Consider the following 12628-nt stretch of genomic DNA (forward strand, 5'->3'; position numbering starts at 1 on the left):
AATTTTACCTGAATAATTTCAGTTTCCCTGTTCTTCTTTTTCTAAGCTCCTGGTGGGTTTCCTGGACTCCCATAGTGGACGGGGGGGGGGGGGGTTGGGGGGGTACTTACTGTGTCTTCTATCCCCCTATATGTGTTTTCCAACATGCTTTTTGTCTTTGTCTTCGAATGAGATTACTTTGTCTTCGAATGAGATTAATTGGTTTTGTCCAGGCCCTGGCCCAGATATCCTAACTATCCTAACTGGGAGGGAAACTGTCAAATGTATAGAGTTTTGGGAGGTGATATTTTTTTTCTTGTAAATAATTTCTCTGTTATACACTGCATTGTTTTGTTTATATATTATATATGATTTGTAAACATTTGAGTGTCCTACTCTTAGTTGGGACCTATGCTTGTGTCTGGATGAGACTTTTAGGTAATCTCAAACTAAGCACTTGACAGTGTGCTCTTGGAATCTACATGTTTCCTATTTGAACCAATTCCCCTTGTCCTATCTTTTCTTGGGTGTTTTAATTGTAATTCTAGAACTTTTTACAATCCCATTTTCTTTCATTTTACTGGCGCTGGTATGACATTAACCCTCTCCTCGCCAACGATATGAAAATTGTCACATTCGTCACGATGCAACGAACAATTTTCTCATTCTGATTTCTCTTGTACATCACAATTTTAAAGAATGCTTTGATTACAGACTAGCTAGATATAAATACTAAATACTGTGTTGTAGAAGCATTGTTATTTTTTTGTTTGAGTAAGAAAAGTCTATTTTTGTGTCGGGTGGGAGAAAACTTTAGGGGGAAACTCTAAAAATAGCTGGTAATGAGAGAGTTAATGTGTTGTAAGCGCCGAAAAACCCTTAAAAACAAACACAAACATTTTTCTAAGCTGGTCAGTGACGCTGAAGTGTCTCAATTTTACAGTGTTCCTGTGTCATAAATCGTCTCAATTTTACAGTGTTCCTGTGTCATAAATCGTCTCAATTTTACAGTGTTCCTGTGTCATAAATCGGCGAGACAAATCCACGGATGGCGAATGGGAGTGGGGAACTTGCGGCGACAATGTGGAATACGGATACCGGAAGTCACGTGATTTCATGGATGCCCGGAAACGGAAGAGGCGTGTCGACTTTACCACCATGATACAGCTACACAACAACGACGCTGGACGAATGGTAAGATTGAACTTTAAAATTATATCAAAACATAAACTCTAGGTTATATAATCTATGGAAGTGAGCTCAAAATCCAATTGATCTGGTGTGGCAATGATTTTAGGGCTCAATATATAATAATAATAATAATAATAATAATAATAATAATAATAATAATAATAATAATAATAATAATAATAATAATAATAATAATAATAATAATAATAATAATAATAATAATAATAATAATAATATGATATATCATACTAAATATTGCTTAGGTCATTTATGAATAAGCTTTGAAAATAAATCCCTTACATGATTATAATATGATCATCAGGACATGACCAATTACAAAAATATATAACAATTAAAAACGTAATTATCACATACATATAATTTTAAGATATGGACCTCTCTGTAAATGGCATATGACCGACGTGTCAATATATGTAGGTCTGCCATCCGAAACCACTTATGGGCCTAGTTGTAATGAAAATGGACAATATTTTGCCTCATTTTTTGAGATTTCCATTATAACAGTGAGCCCATAAAGAATTGGGTTATCAGACCTGCAAATAATAATAATAATAATAATAATAATAATAATAATAATAATAATAATAATAATAATAATAATAATAATAATAATAGATCTTTATTGTCCATAAATATGGCAATTTGTCATTTAGTTACACTTGTTATAATGTTAAACGATAACTGTAAGATTGAACAGATATTTCACTCCTATTTATTTTCTCTCTCTCTCTCTCTCTCTCTCTCTCTCTCTCTCTCTCTCTCTCTCTCTCTCTCTCTCTCTCTCCCTCTCTCTCTTTCTTTCACACGTGCGATATACACAACATAAACATATTCATTTCGTTTTCAATTTGTTACGATTGTGGCAATTCGACACCAAAAATTATCATCATTATCAATTGGTCAGTTAATCTTACATTAAATAAATTAATCCGTTAATCAGCCAACGAATCAATCCTTGGTTTTTCTGTACCATATGAAATATTCAAAATTTTTATTGCTGATGGAACGAACGTTGATTTATACTTGTTAGTTCTACATTTAATCTGACAAAACCTTTTCCCAGATGGTAAAAGACTAAATTCATGGTATAAAATATGTTTTTTATTGTTGGTAATTGAGAATGCTTTCCTTTCTATTGCTTTTCCATGAATTCTTTCTACTCCATCAAGAGGATGGTTTATTATTTTTGATGCCTCTTTGATAGATTTTGAAATTTTTGATTTATCTTTAAGTCGGCATCCTCCAAACCATATGGTGCAGCCAAACGCAATTACACTTTTAATCAATGAGTCATAAACTCTTAACATAGTTTTGTTCCTTACTTGAAATGTTCTCAATTTCCTTAGGATGTATAATCTTTGGGCAACTTTCTTAGATATTATATTAATATGTTGAGAGAAATTGAGGGAACTATCAATGGTTATTCCTAAATATTTAAAATAGTCAACTATCTCAACATCATCTTTACCGATCGCCACACACTTTAAGTCGTTTTTATTTTTTACACCAAACACCTGTTCTTTCGTTTTTCAACATTTAATTCAAGCTGATTTTGTTTACACCAATCGGTGAATATATTTATTTGTTTGAAATAATTCTTTTCGGTAACTTTATCTTTTAATAAGCCAAGAATAGCAGTATCATCTGCATATTTCACTATAAAACAATTTTCAAAGGATGGTCTGCAGTCGTTGGTGTATAAGATGTACAGGATTGGGGAACTCACACAGCCTTGGGGACATCCGTTCGACAACGTTCTTTTGTTGGAGATATGTTCACCCAATTTTACACATTGCGGTCTATGGGTCAGAAACTCTTTATACCATTTAATAAGGTAGTTTGGAATATCCATGCTGCACAACTTTTGAAGCAAAATATCTGTGTTCATGGCATTAAAAGCTGACGAAAAGTCGACAAACAGGATTCTGGCGTAATTCGAGGGCGTTTGGTCAAGGTGTTTCGAGATCAAATTTGTGGCGGTTAATAGTGCGTCTTCAACACTGAGATGTTGCTGGTATGCAAATTGGTACGGATCTAGCAATTTCAGGTCATAACATTTTTGTAGGAGCTCAGATTTTAAATTTTTTTCTAAACATTTCATTACAAGCGATGTAAGCGCCACTGGACGGAAGTCATTCAATACGGTCGGACAACGCTTTTTTGGAACTGGAACGACAATCGATGTTTTCCAAAGTACTGGCACTGATTGTTCATCGATTGACCTTTGAAAAAGTTTTGTATAAGGTATAGCCAGTTGTTGGTGACAGTTTTTTCAAAATAGTTCCGGTAATGTTGTCTGGTCCTGGTGCTTTATGTTCTTTACATCTCCGGAAGAGGGAGCTTACGGTTTCTTCTTCAATATCTGGAGGTGGCTCATTGTCATTTGACAAACCGTTGTGAACAGGTGGGAGCCTGTCAAAACGACAGTAAAAATCATTTAATTTGTTGACATCAGTTTTCGTTTTTCCTTGTGGGAATGTTCGTTTCTTTTGGTCTACTCCTCCCATTTGTTTTATCAACTCCCATGCTTTCCTTGCGCAGCCCGATCTCAGTTGTCGCTCCATTTTATTTTTGTATTCAACCTTCTCTTCTTTTATTGTATTTCTGATCTCTTTTCCCTTTTCAAATTCTAGTTTAATGTCACCATAAGTGTACGTCACATATGACTGATTCTCTTTTCAGCCTTTCACTTGCCTAAGTTTAGTCTCGACTTGTTTTTATTTATTTTTTTAAAATGTAACTTGTGCGGCTACGTGGTCTTCTGGAATAACAATCGCTTTCAGATCGAAAACTCCTGAGTTTGAGCCTCGCTCGGCACATAGTTGAGTCCTTGGAAAAGGCTTTTTACTCACATTCCCTCCTCGTACTCAGATGTAAAGTGAGTACCTGGCCGTTAATAATTTTTGCATAGGAAAATAATAATTGTAATATCGCCTAACAGGCGCCATGTCTATATCCGTACATATTACATGTTGCTGTTGGTCAGTGATCCTTTAAAAGCGCTTTGTGCACTTTTAGTGGACATTGTTTTGTTTGTTTTTGTTTTTTGTTTCGTGAGGGGGGGGGGGTTGTTGCTTGTTTTTTTGGGTTTTTTTTAAGGGGGGGGGGTTGTCTTTTTGTTTGTTTGTTTTTTATTATTTTATTTTATTTTTGTTACGTTTCTGTTATCTAATCCGATTATTTAATTTATTTAATTCATCAATTGTGACCAATCGATTGAAAAACGTTTTGTCCTGATGCTTAAGATTCAACGTTAAATTTAACAAACTCACGAATTTTTTAATAATCATGAATGCTAAATGAATTTTTAAAAAAAAAAACTTCATTTAATTAAACTTTAAAATAATATTAAATTTCTAAGATTTGGAGGATTTCTATTTTTCTTAAAACTCATTTCTTTTCTCTCCGCCAACCTCATTCTAACATAATGTTTGAATTTTAGCAATGCCTCCCTTCTCTCTCTCTCTCTCTCATTCACTCTCTTTCACTTTCTCTGTGTATCCCTCTCACCACTCTCTCTCTCTATCTATCTATCTATCTATCTATCTCCCATGTCTTTCTCGCTCCCCCCCCCCCTCCTCTCTCTCTCTCTCTCTCTCTCTATCTATCTATCTACCTATCTATCTCCCATTTTTTTTCTCTCCCCCCCCCCTCTCTCTCACTCTCTCCCTATCTATCTATCTATCTATCTATCTATCTATATATATATATATGCGGCTATGTGGTCTAGTGGTATGACACTCGCTTTCGAAACGGAATGTCCTGGGTTCGAGCCTTGCGCTAGGCGCATAGTTGAGTCCTTGGAAAAGGCCCTTTACTCACATTCTCTCACCGTACTCAGGTGTAAAATGAGTACATGGCCGTTAACAGCGTGGTCTTTGTCCGAAAAATTGTAATATCGCCTAACAGGCGTCATGTCCCGTCCTACATGTTAAATGATGCTGTTGACCAGGGACCCCTTTAAGAAATTTAAGAATGTATCTATCTATCTCCCTCTTTCTCTCTCTCTCTCTCTCTCGCTCTCTCTCTCTCTCTCTCTCTCTCTCTCTCTCTCTCTCTCTCTCTCTCTCTCTCTCTCTCTCCCTCTCTCTCCCTCTCTACTCTAATCTACTCTACTCTTCTTCATTCACAATTGAACACAATTGTAACTGAACCAAATACACAAATAGAGGCAGTTTTTGTCATTGATAGGGGATATAGCTTCACCCCCCTACCCCCCCCCCCCCAACTCCGCCCGATATAATCTCCGTTCACACAACACACACACTGTGTGTGTGTGTGTGTGTGTGTGTGTGTGTGTGTTTGGGTGTGTGACGTTTGAATCGAACCTAGCAGCCTAGCAGGCCCGATTTTTTATTTTTTGTTTTCTTTTGTCTTTCTGTTGTCACCAGTACCAGTCCTTTCTATCGCATTGTTGTCATTTAATAATACAAATATTTAAATTTCGTTTTGTGTTTTAACTAATCAAATAGGTAATATGAGTTTCACATACAAGATGTCTGTATTTAAAAAAAAACCAATAGACTATTTTGGGCCGCGATAGCTCAGTTGATGGAGCACTCGCTTCACACTCAAAGGGACAGAGATCTATCCCGGGTGTAGTCGAGATTATTTTTTTTTCTGATCTCCCTGCCAACCCAGCAGTGAATGGGTAGCTGGGTCTGTTAGATCTGGCGAAAGTACTTTGACATAGACTGGCGGCTGGCGAGAGAAAAGAAAAGGAATGGAGAGGGAAAAAAGGGGTCCAAGGGAAGCCGTCCGGAGGTAATCTAAAGCATTCTCAAGCCACCCGGAGGCCCTCAGAGCTCTACGAAGCTTTCCAGAAGCCGTCCGAAGAAGAGGCCTTCCGAAAGCTCCTCGTGTTGGCATTTATTTCAATCTACTGGTCGATAAATAGTACATTAGCCATTGACAAAATGATTATTGGTAATGATCAATAACTAGTACATTGATCATTCACTAAAAGATTGTTGGTACTGATCGATAAATAGTACATTGATCATTCAGAAAAGGATTATTGCAACCGATATATAGGCTTTCCGAAAGTTCCTCGTGCTAAGGGAAACAACTCAAATATTCCCTCGACTAACCCTATGAAAAAATAAAACATATTAATATTACCTTTACCCTAACACATTTACTAAAACGTATGACTAACCATAATATTTTTAAAATCCTCCAACCTCGAGCTAACCCTGATAGAAAAAAAAAACAACCTCGGACTGCTTTCAATACATCACAAAACACAGTGGCGTCGGAAAACCAAAACAATTGTCGTATTAGGAAAAGTTAAAATTTCAGTAATCTAACTAGAGCTTTTATATAGCGCAATATACACTAAACATGCTCAATGCGCTTTACAAAGGAATGGAGAGGGAAAAAAGGGGTCCAAGGGAGGTCATCTAAAGCATTCTCAAGCCACCCGGAGGCCCTCAGAGCTGTACGAAGCTTTCCAGAAGCCGTCCGAGGAGAGGCCTTCCGAAAGCTCCTCGTGCTGGCATTTCTTTCAATCTACTATCAAGGCTTGTTCTATAATTTAAGAAATGCTACTATATTATTGTCAACTTGAATAAATAAGCGCATGACAAAAGATCCATCGTGAAAATACAGTTCTGAGGGCCTCTTTAAATGACCTCCGGACGGCTTCCCTAAGCCTCCGGACTGCTCCGGACGGTATATTAGGACCGGAAAAAAAAAGAAACAAATCAAAACAAACTCTTCCCATACTTTTGGTCCAGCAATCCACAGAAACAAAATATTAACCATCCCTTTTCCTTTCACTCCCTCGCATTGACCTGACCCTCTTCATCAATCTCAGCAGACACACACACACACACACACACACACACACACACACACATGTTTAATGGATAATGTTATAGCACTATTTTCATGTGTTTTTTGTTGTTGGCAAAATAGCACTATTTTCATGTTTTTTTTTTTGGCAGACAGCCGTCTCCGCTCTCACTTTCACTCAGCGGTTCTTCTACCGTCTACTACAGGCACGATTCCAATCGTGTGACGGTCCCAACGATTCCCTGTGAATGTCCAATGTCGAAAAAGAACCGGTTCTTGTGGTTTTCATTTCCCAGGAACCGTAGAACCGGGGTCCTTTAGCATGCTTGGGACCGCCCCGCACTACTGAACAGGTGTCTATGAAACGTACTAGACAATGCAAGAAAGAAAAATACAAGAAAAAAAAACATCCCAAAAAATTAGTCGGCCTCGATGTATAGACTGATTTTTTGGGATGGTTTTTTTTTCTTGTATTTTTCTTTCTTGCTTTGCCTGGCACCTTTCATAGACACTTAGTTCAGTTCTTTGACTACTCCAATTTGTTTTGATGCCACTGTTTTACTATGTTTAATCTTCTTTTTTTCCTCAAATCTCTAGGCAATCAAAAACCACATGCGAAGAGATTGCAAATGCCATGGCCTCTCTGGCTCCTGTACTCTCAAGACGTGCTGGAAAAAGATGCCTTCCTTCAGAGAAATCGGAGACATCCTGAAGGCCCAATTCGACGGTGCTATCAAGGTGAAAATTTCCAACGATGGCAAAAATATAATGCCTCATGGTAGGACGATTAAACCGCCGTCGCGAAACGACTTGATCTATGCAGATACGTCACCTAATTTCTGTAAAAAGAACCGGAAGTATGGGTCGCTGGGAACTAAAGGGAGAGAATGCATGCCCGAGTACATGGGCGTTGGGGGTTGTGATATTCTGTGTTGCCATAGAGGATATTCCACAAACCAGATGACAGTTCGAGAGAATTGCAAATGTCGTTTTATATGGTGCTGTGATGTTGTTTGTGAAACGTGTGAGACAGTCAAAACGATATATAAGTGTTACTGAAGGTTTTATATATTCTTTCATTATCATCACTAAAATTTGATTGACTTTTGAACAGCAATGTGAGAAACACTTGAACGTCTTAAATTTGACATCCTCCAGCTTCGCGGTCTTTGAGAATGCACTGTTTAGGCCTAATGTGCAGCCTCTGAAACTTGACTCAGAGTGGTTATGATCAGGCTGAAGACATTTCAAAGGAATGCGGAAACACGCAGGCTTCTCCGATACCTTTCAACTTACCTCATATTCCTTTATCATCAGCCTTTTCTTTTCTATGTGATGAATAGAAAACACCCAAACCTCGATGGGGAGCTGGGGTGTGTATTCTTGTGCTACCAACATATACACAATATAACATTTAATGGAAGGCAGATGTAATGACGGAAAAGTTTTTAGTTACGAAATTTACTATCTAACTCCCATATTGTGACAAGAAAAATATTGCTCGATATAATTGTGTATATTATTATTGACGTATTATTGCCGAATCCCTCGGTTATGACGTCGGTGTTAGAAATTCTGTAATGATCCGAAATGGTAACTCAAGTTGGAACATAAATCATAACTTGGAAACCATAACATGAACACTTTTATAAATATTTGATAAATCATATTATGATATGTGTATGATATTGCAAATTTAATATCCTTGTGTCCAAATTGAATATGTACAATAATGGCCTAAGAGATCTTTATCAAGATCGTGACCTCGTCGGCACCATTGACCTTTCAGGAGATTTTTCTCGGGATCTGGAACTGTGTGCATATTGGACCTCGCGTGACCACTCGCCTAAATTGGTATTATGTGCAGGTGTACCAGAGGTTCACATTGAGAATCGTCGAAAATATGAAACTTGGCTTATACTCATGTTTTATTCAAGACAAATTTAAGGTGTCTTACAGTGCAGATAAATAGATGTTAAAATGAACAAGTAACTACCTAAATGAATGAATAAAATTGTATGTTTATAATCTCTATAACTTTAAATTCTTTTTTTTTTTTTTGCATCTAGACGTCTAGTTCACTTTGTAACAATGATTTTGTGGTTTCAATTTTGTTTCAAATTGTCTCTGTCCGGAGACTTTTGACTGAGAAAGAAATAGTCATTTGGAATTATGATTAAGAAGAGATGATGATGTTTTTCCCCCTTCTGAGTGATATCTTCACTATTCTATATCCTCTTCGGTCACTGTTAAATTCTTTTTTTTTTTAGTTTTTCAGGGAAGTACTGATATCATAATATGATGACTTGCAAAATCTGATGAATCTCTTTTTCATCATTTCGATAAAACGGCTAAATTTCATCATTAATTGAGTAAGTTTAAGAGATAAATTTTTGTTATGTTTATCTTATAGATAGAACGAAGATGGCGTCACTCGGGTCTTTGTTATTGTTTTTTTTTTGTCATCCACGTTTATGAGTAATTCTCACCAAACTGTATGAACCAGACTATAAACGTTCATGGTTACACATCGTTTTGTGTGTTGGTCCATTATAATTCCGGATGGCAATATTGTGAGCTTCTTAGCCAATAATACATTGTGAGTTTTATAAGTTTAGGTTATACCACGATGTACACAAAATTTCCAATATATTACATTGTCTGAATGGATATCTAGCAGATTTTGAAAGTCAACTCCTCATAAGGAAGTTTGTGTCTAGTAAGTATCTATAGATGGTTTTAGATTAGCCACAAACTAGTTCTGATCTCTCTTGCTGTTTTTTTCTTCTTTTTTTTTGGTTGTTGTTTTTAAAAAAAAATTCCAAGGTGCTATAATTAGCGTCATTTAGATATTGCAACTGTTCATCAATATTTCTTTTCAATGGCACTGGTATAGCTCAGTTGGGACCAAGATCGATCCCGGGTGCAGTCGATATTTTTTTCTGAACCCCTGTCCACACAACGATTAATGGGTAGCTGGGTCTTTAGATTTGACGGAAAGTACTTTGCGATAGACCAGCGTCCTATCCAAAGGGTAGCAAGCAATTGCTATTGTGTGTTTCACGATATAGAAACCAGGATAAACTCCGGTTCCATGGGCCTCCTGGCGCTGAAGGACTACTTCAATGGCACTGAAATTGACCCGCCGTTATAAAACGGAATTTTGTTGCGATGACTTGTATTTCAAAATTAAAAGAATAAGTATAAAGTTAAACCAATAAAAAAATATGAAATGTTAGAGTTTTGGACTTCATGAAATGATATCTATTCTCATCAGTAAAGCATAATATTATAAACTTGAGCTTTTATATATAGAGCAATAGTCACTAATGGTGCTCAAAGCGTTTTACAATAAGTCCCTGGCCAACAGTAATACGTGTAGAACAAGGCATGATGCCTGTTAGGCGATATTAAATGGGTTTGTTTTTTTTCGACAGAGACAACACTGTTAACGGCCAGTTACTCATTTTAGACATGAGTACGGTGTAAAAATGTGTGTAAAGAGCCTATTCTGATGACTCAATTGTGCGCCGAGCGAGGCTCGAACCCTGGACCTTCCGATCCGACAGCGAGTGTCATACCTCTAGACCACATAGCCGCAACTATTTTCATAGCCAAAGATTCATATTTTAGGAAATAAATAAAAATTTTAGAAGCTAAGTCACGAAATAATACCGTGTTGATAGGGTGTGTTACAAATGACCTCAAAATTTCGCAAGTGCAGTGCCGTAAATCCCATTAAGAAACAAAAAAAATCAAACGAACTAACACCATGAGACCGTAGCCATCGTTAACTTATAGATAGAATGCGCTTGGCCAAGGAGTTCACAACATTGCCATCCGGAAGTATAACGGACCAGCACACAAACTCTGTGTAACCATGAACTTTTATAGTCTGGTTAATACAGTTTAGTGAGAACAACTCACAAACGCGGATGGCAAAAACAATAACAAAGGCCTGAGTGACGTCATCTGCATACTATCTATAGCCCGACACTAGAACCCACGAGGACTTATAATTTGACGTCATTGTTCAGGTTTGTGCACCGTCTAGTTAGTTGTCGTTAGTAGAGCTCAACGAAACAAGTGATTCCATTGGATGGCCTACTGAATACAACTCACGATTTGTTTTCTATTTTGGCCAAAGACTTGTCTTTTGACGTAATATTTTAGTCAGTGTCAGGGTATAGATAGTATGCAGATGACGTCACTTAGGCCTTTGTTATTGTTTTTGCCATCCGCGTTTGTGAGTTGTTCTCACTAAACTGTATTAACCAGACTATAAAAGTTCATGGTTACACAGAGTTTGTGTGTTGGTCCGTTATACTTCCGGATGGCAATGTTGTGAACTCCTTGGCCAAGCGCATTCTATCTATAACTCTACGATGGCTACGGTCAGACTGACCCAGTGGTTCACGTAATCAAGATGGTAAGTGAACACTGAACACTATCCAATTTAATTTGATTGCAATGAGCTGTGGTCTAGTGGTATGACACTCGCTTTCGGATCGGAAGGCCCACAGTTCGAGCCTTGCTCGGCGCATAGTTGAGACCATAGAAAAGGATCTTTAATCACATTCTCTCACCGCATTCAGGTGTAAAATGAGTACATTGCCGTCAACAAAAGCGCTTTGAGCACGTTTAGTGGATATTGCGCTATATATATTAACTGTGTTTGAGAATTCAAAGGTTTTCCTTAGGACGTGGACATTTGGATAGCAAGCACTGGCGTAGAATGAAGAAATGATAAAGTGTGATGTGAAACAATACCAGATATACAACAAAGAAATAAAAAACATTTAAAAAATTAAAAATTCCCTTTATGCATCCCCATCGGGGAAATTTGTCTTTATGGTCTATTTCAAGGGAAGACTGCAATAACTCAGGCGTCAGCCGCAGCGCAGCGCCACAAAGTGAGCTAGGGCGAGGTGACTTGTTCAAGACCACATAGCGCAGCGGCGGATGCTCAAACCTTTCGGGTACGAAGCAAAGACCGTACCGCTGAGCCACGCTGCCCCGCAGGCTGCAAGAAAAATTCATCATAAGACAACCATGCCACTTGACTGCCCATGATGCTTATCTTGTTATTATTATTGTTATCTCTCTCTCTCTCTCTCTCTCTCTCTCTCTCTCTCTCTCTCTCTCTCTCTCTCTCTCTCTCTCTCTCTCTCTCTCTCTCTCTGTTCTTGTTTTGGCAAGCTGATGTTACATGTTTTGATTTTATGTATTTCTCTTTACTTTATAAATAACAATATGAAATTGAATGTAAGCTTCAATTTAATATACGAAAACAGATAAAATGGACGTCTCGGGATTCCCCTTTATCAACAAATAGGACGAATGAAACACTACAGATGAATGAGATAATGTGTTAGTAGCGTTGTTTAGATGAATAAACAAAAACAATGATGGGCAGGAATGCAATAAAAAACTACCGTACTGATATGAAGAACCATGGATCAATAAAGAACTCTTTATTCTTCCTGCGACACTCGCTTTCGGATCGGATGGGTTCATAGTTGAGCCCTTGGAAAAGACACTTCACTCACAATCTCTCAGTGTACTCAGGTGTAAAATGAGTACATTACCGTAAATAGCGTTGTCTCTGTCGGAAAAAAAAAATTATATCTCCTAACAGGCG

At 37.5% G+C, this 12628-nt stretch overlaps 1 protein-coding gene across 5 annotated transcripts in view; it reads left to right on the top strand.

The window, feature by feature from the left end:
- Nucleotides 1-9025, top strand: part of LOC144959347 (protein Wnt-6-like) — a 129250-nt gene extending 120225 nt beyond the window's left edge. For all 5 annotated transcript variants that reach the window (XM_078891919.1, XM_078891920.1, XM_078891923.1 and 2 more), the window contains exons 5-6: nucleotides 991-1173; nucleotides 7585-9025. In XM_078891919.1, the coding sequence (XP_078748045.1) occupies nucleotides 991-1173; nucleotides 7585-8046 (645 nt within the window). In that variant the 3' untranslated portion in view covers nucleotides 8047-9025. The remainder of the gene's footprint in view (nucleotides 1-990; nucleotides 1174-7584) is intronic.
- Nucleotides 9026-12628: the final 3603 nt, after the last annotated feature.

This window comes from Berghia stephanieae, chromosome 13 (genome assembly GCF_034508935.2).
Source record: "Berghia stephanieae isolate SIO BIC M18660-M18661 chromosome 13, UCSD_Bste_1.3, whole genome shotgun sequence".
Lineage (NCBI taxonomy): Eukaryota > Metazoa > Mollusca > Gastropoda > Nudibranchia > Aeolidiidae > Berghia > Berghia stephanieae.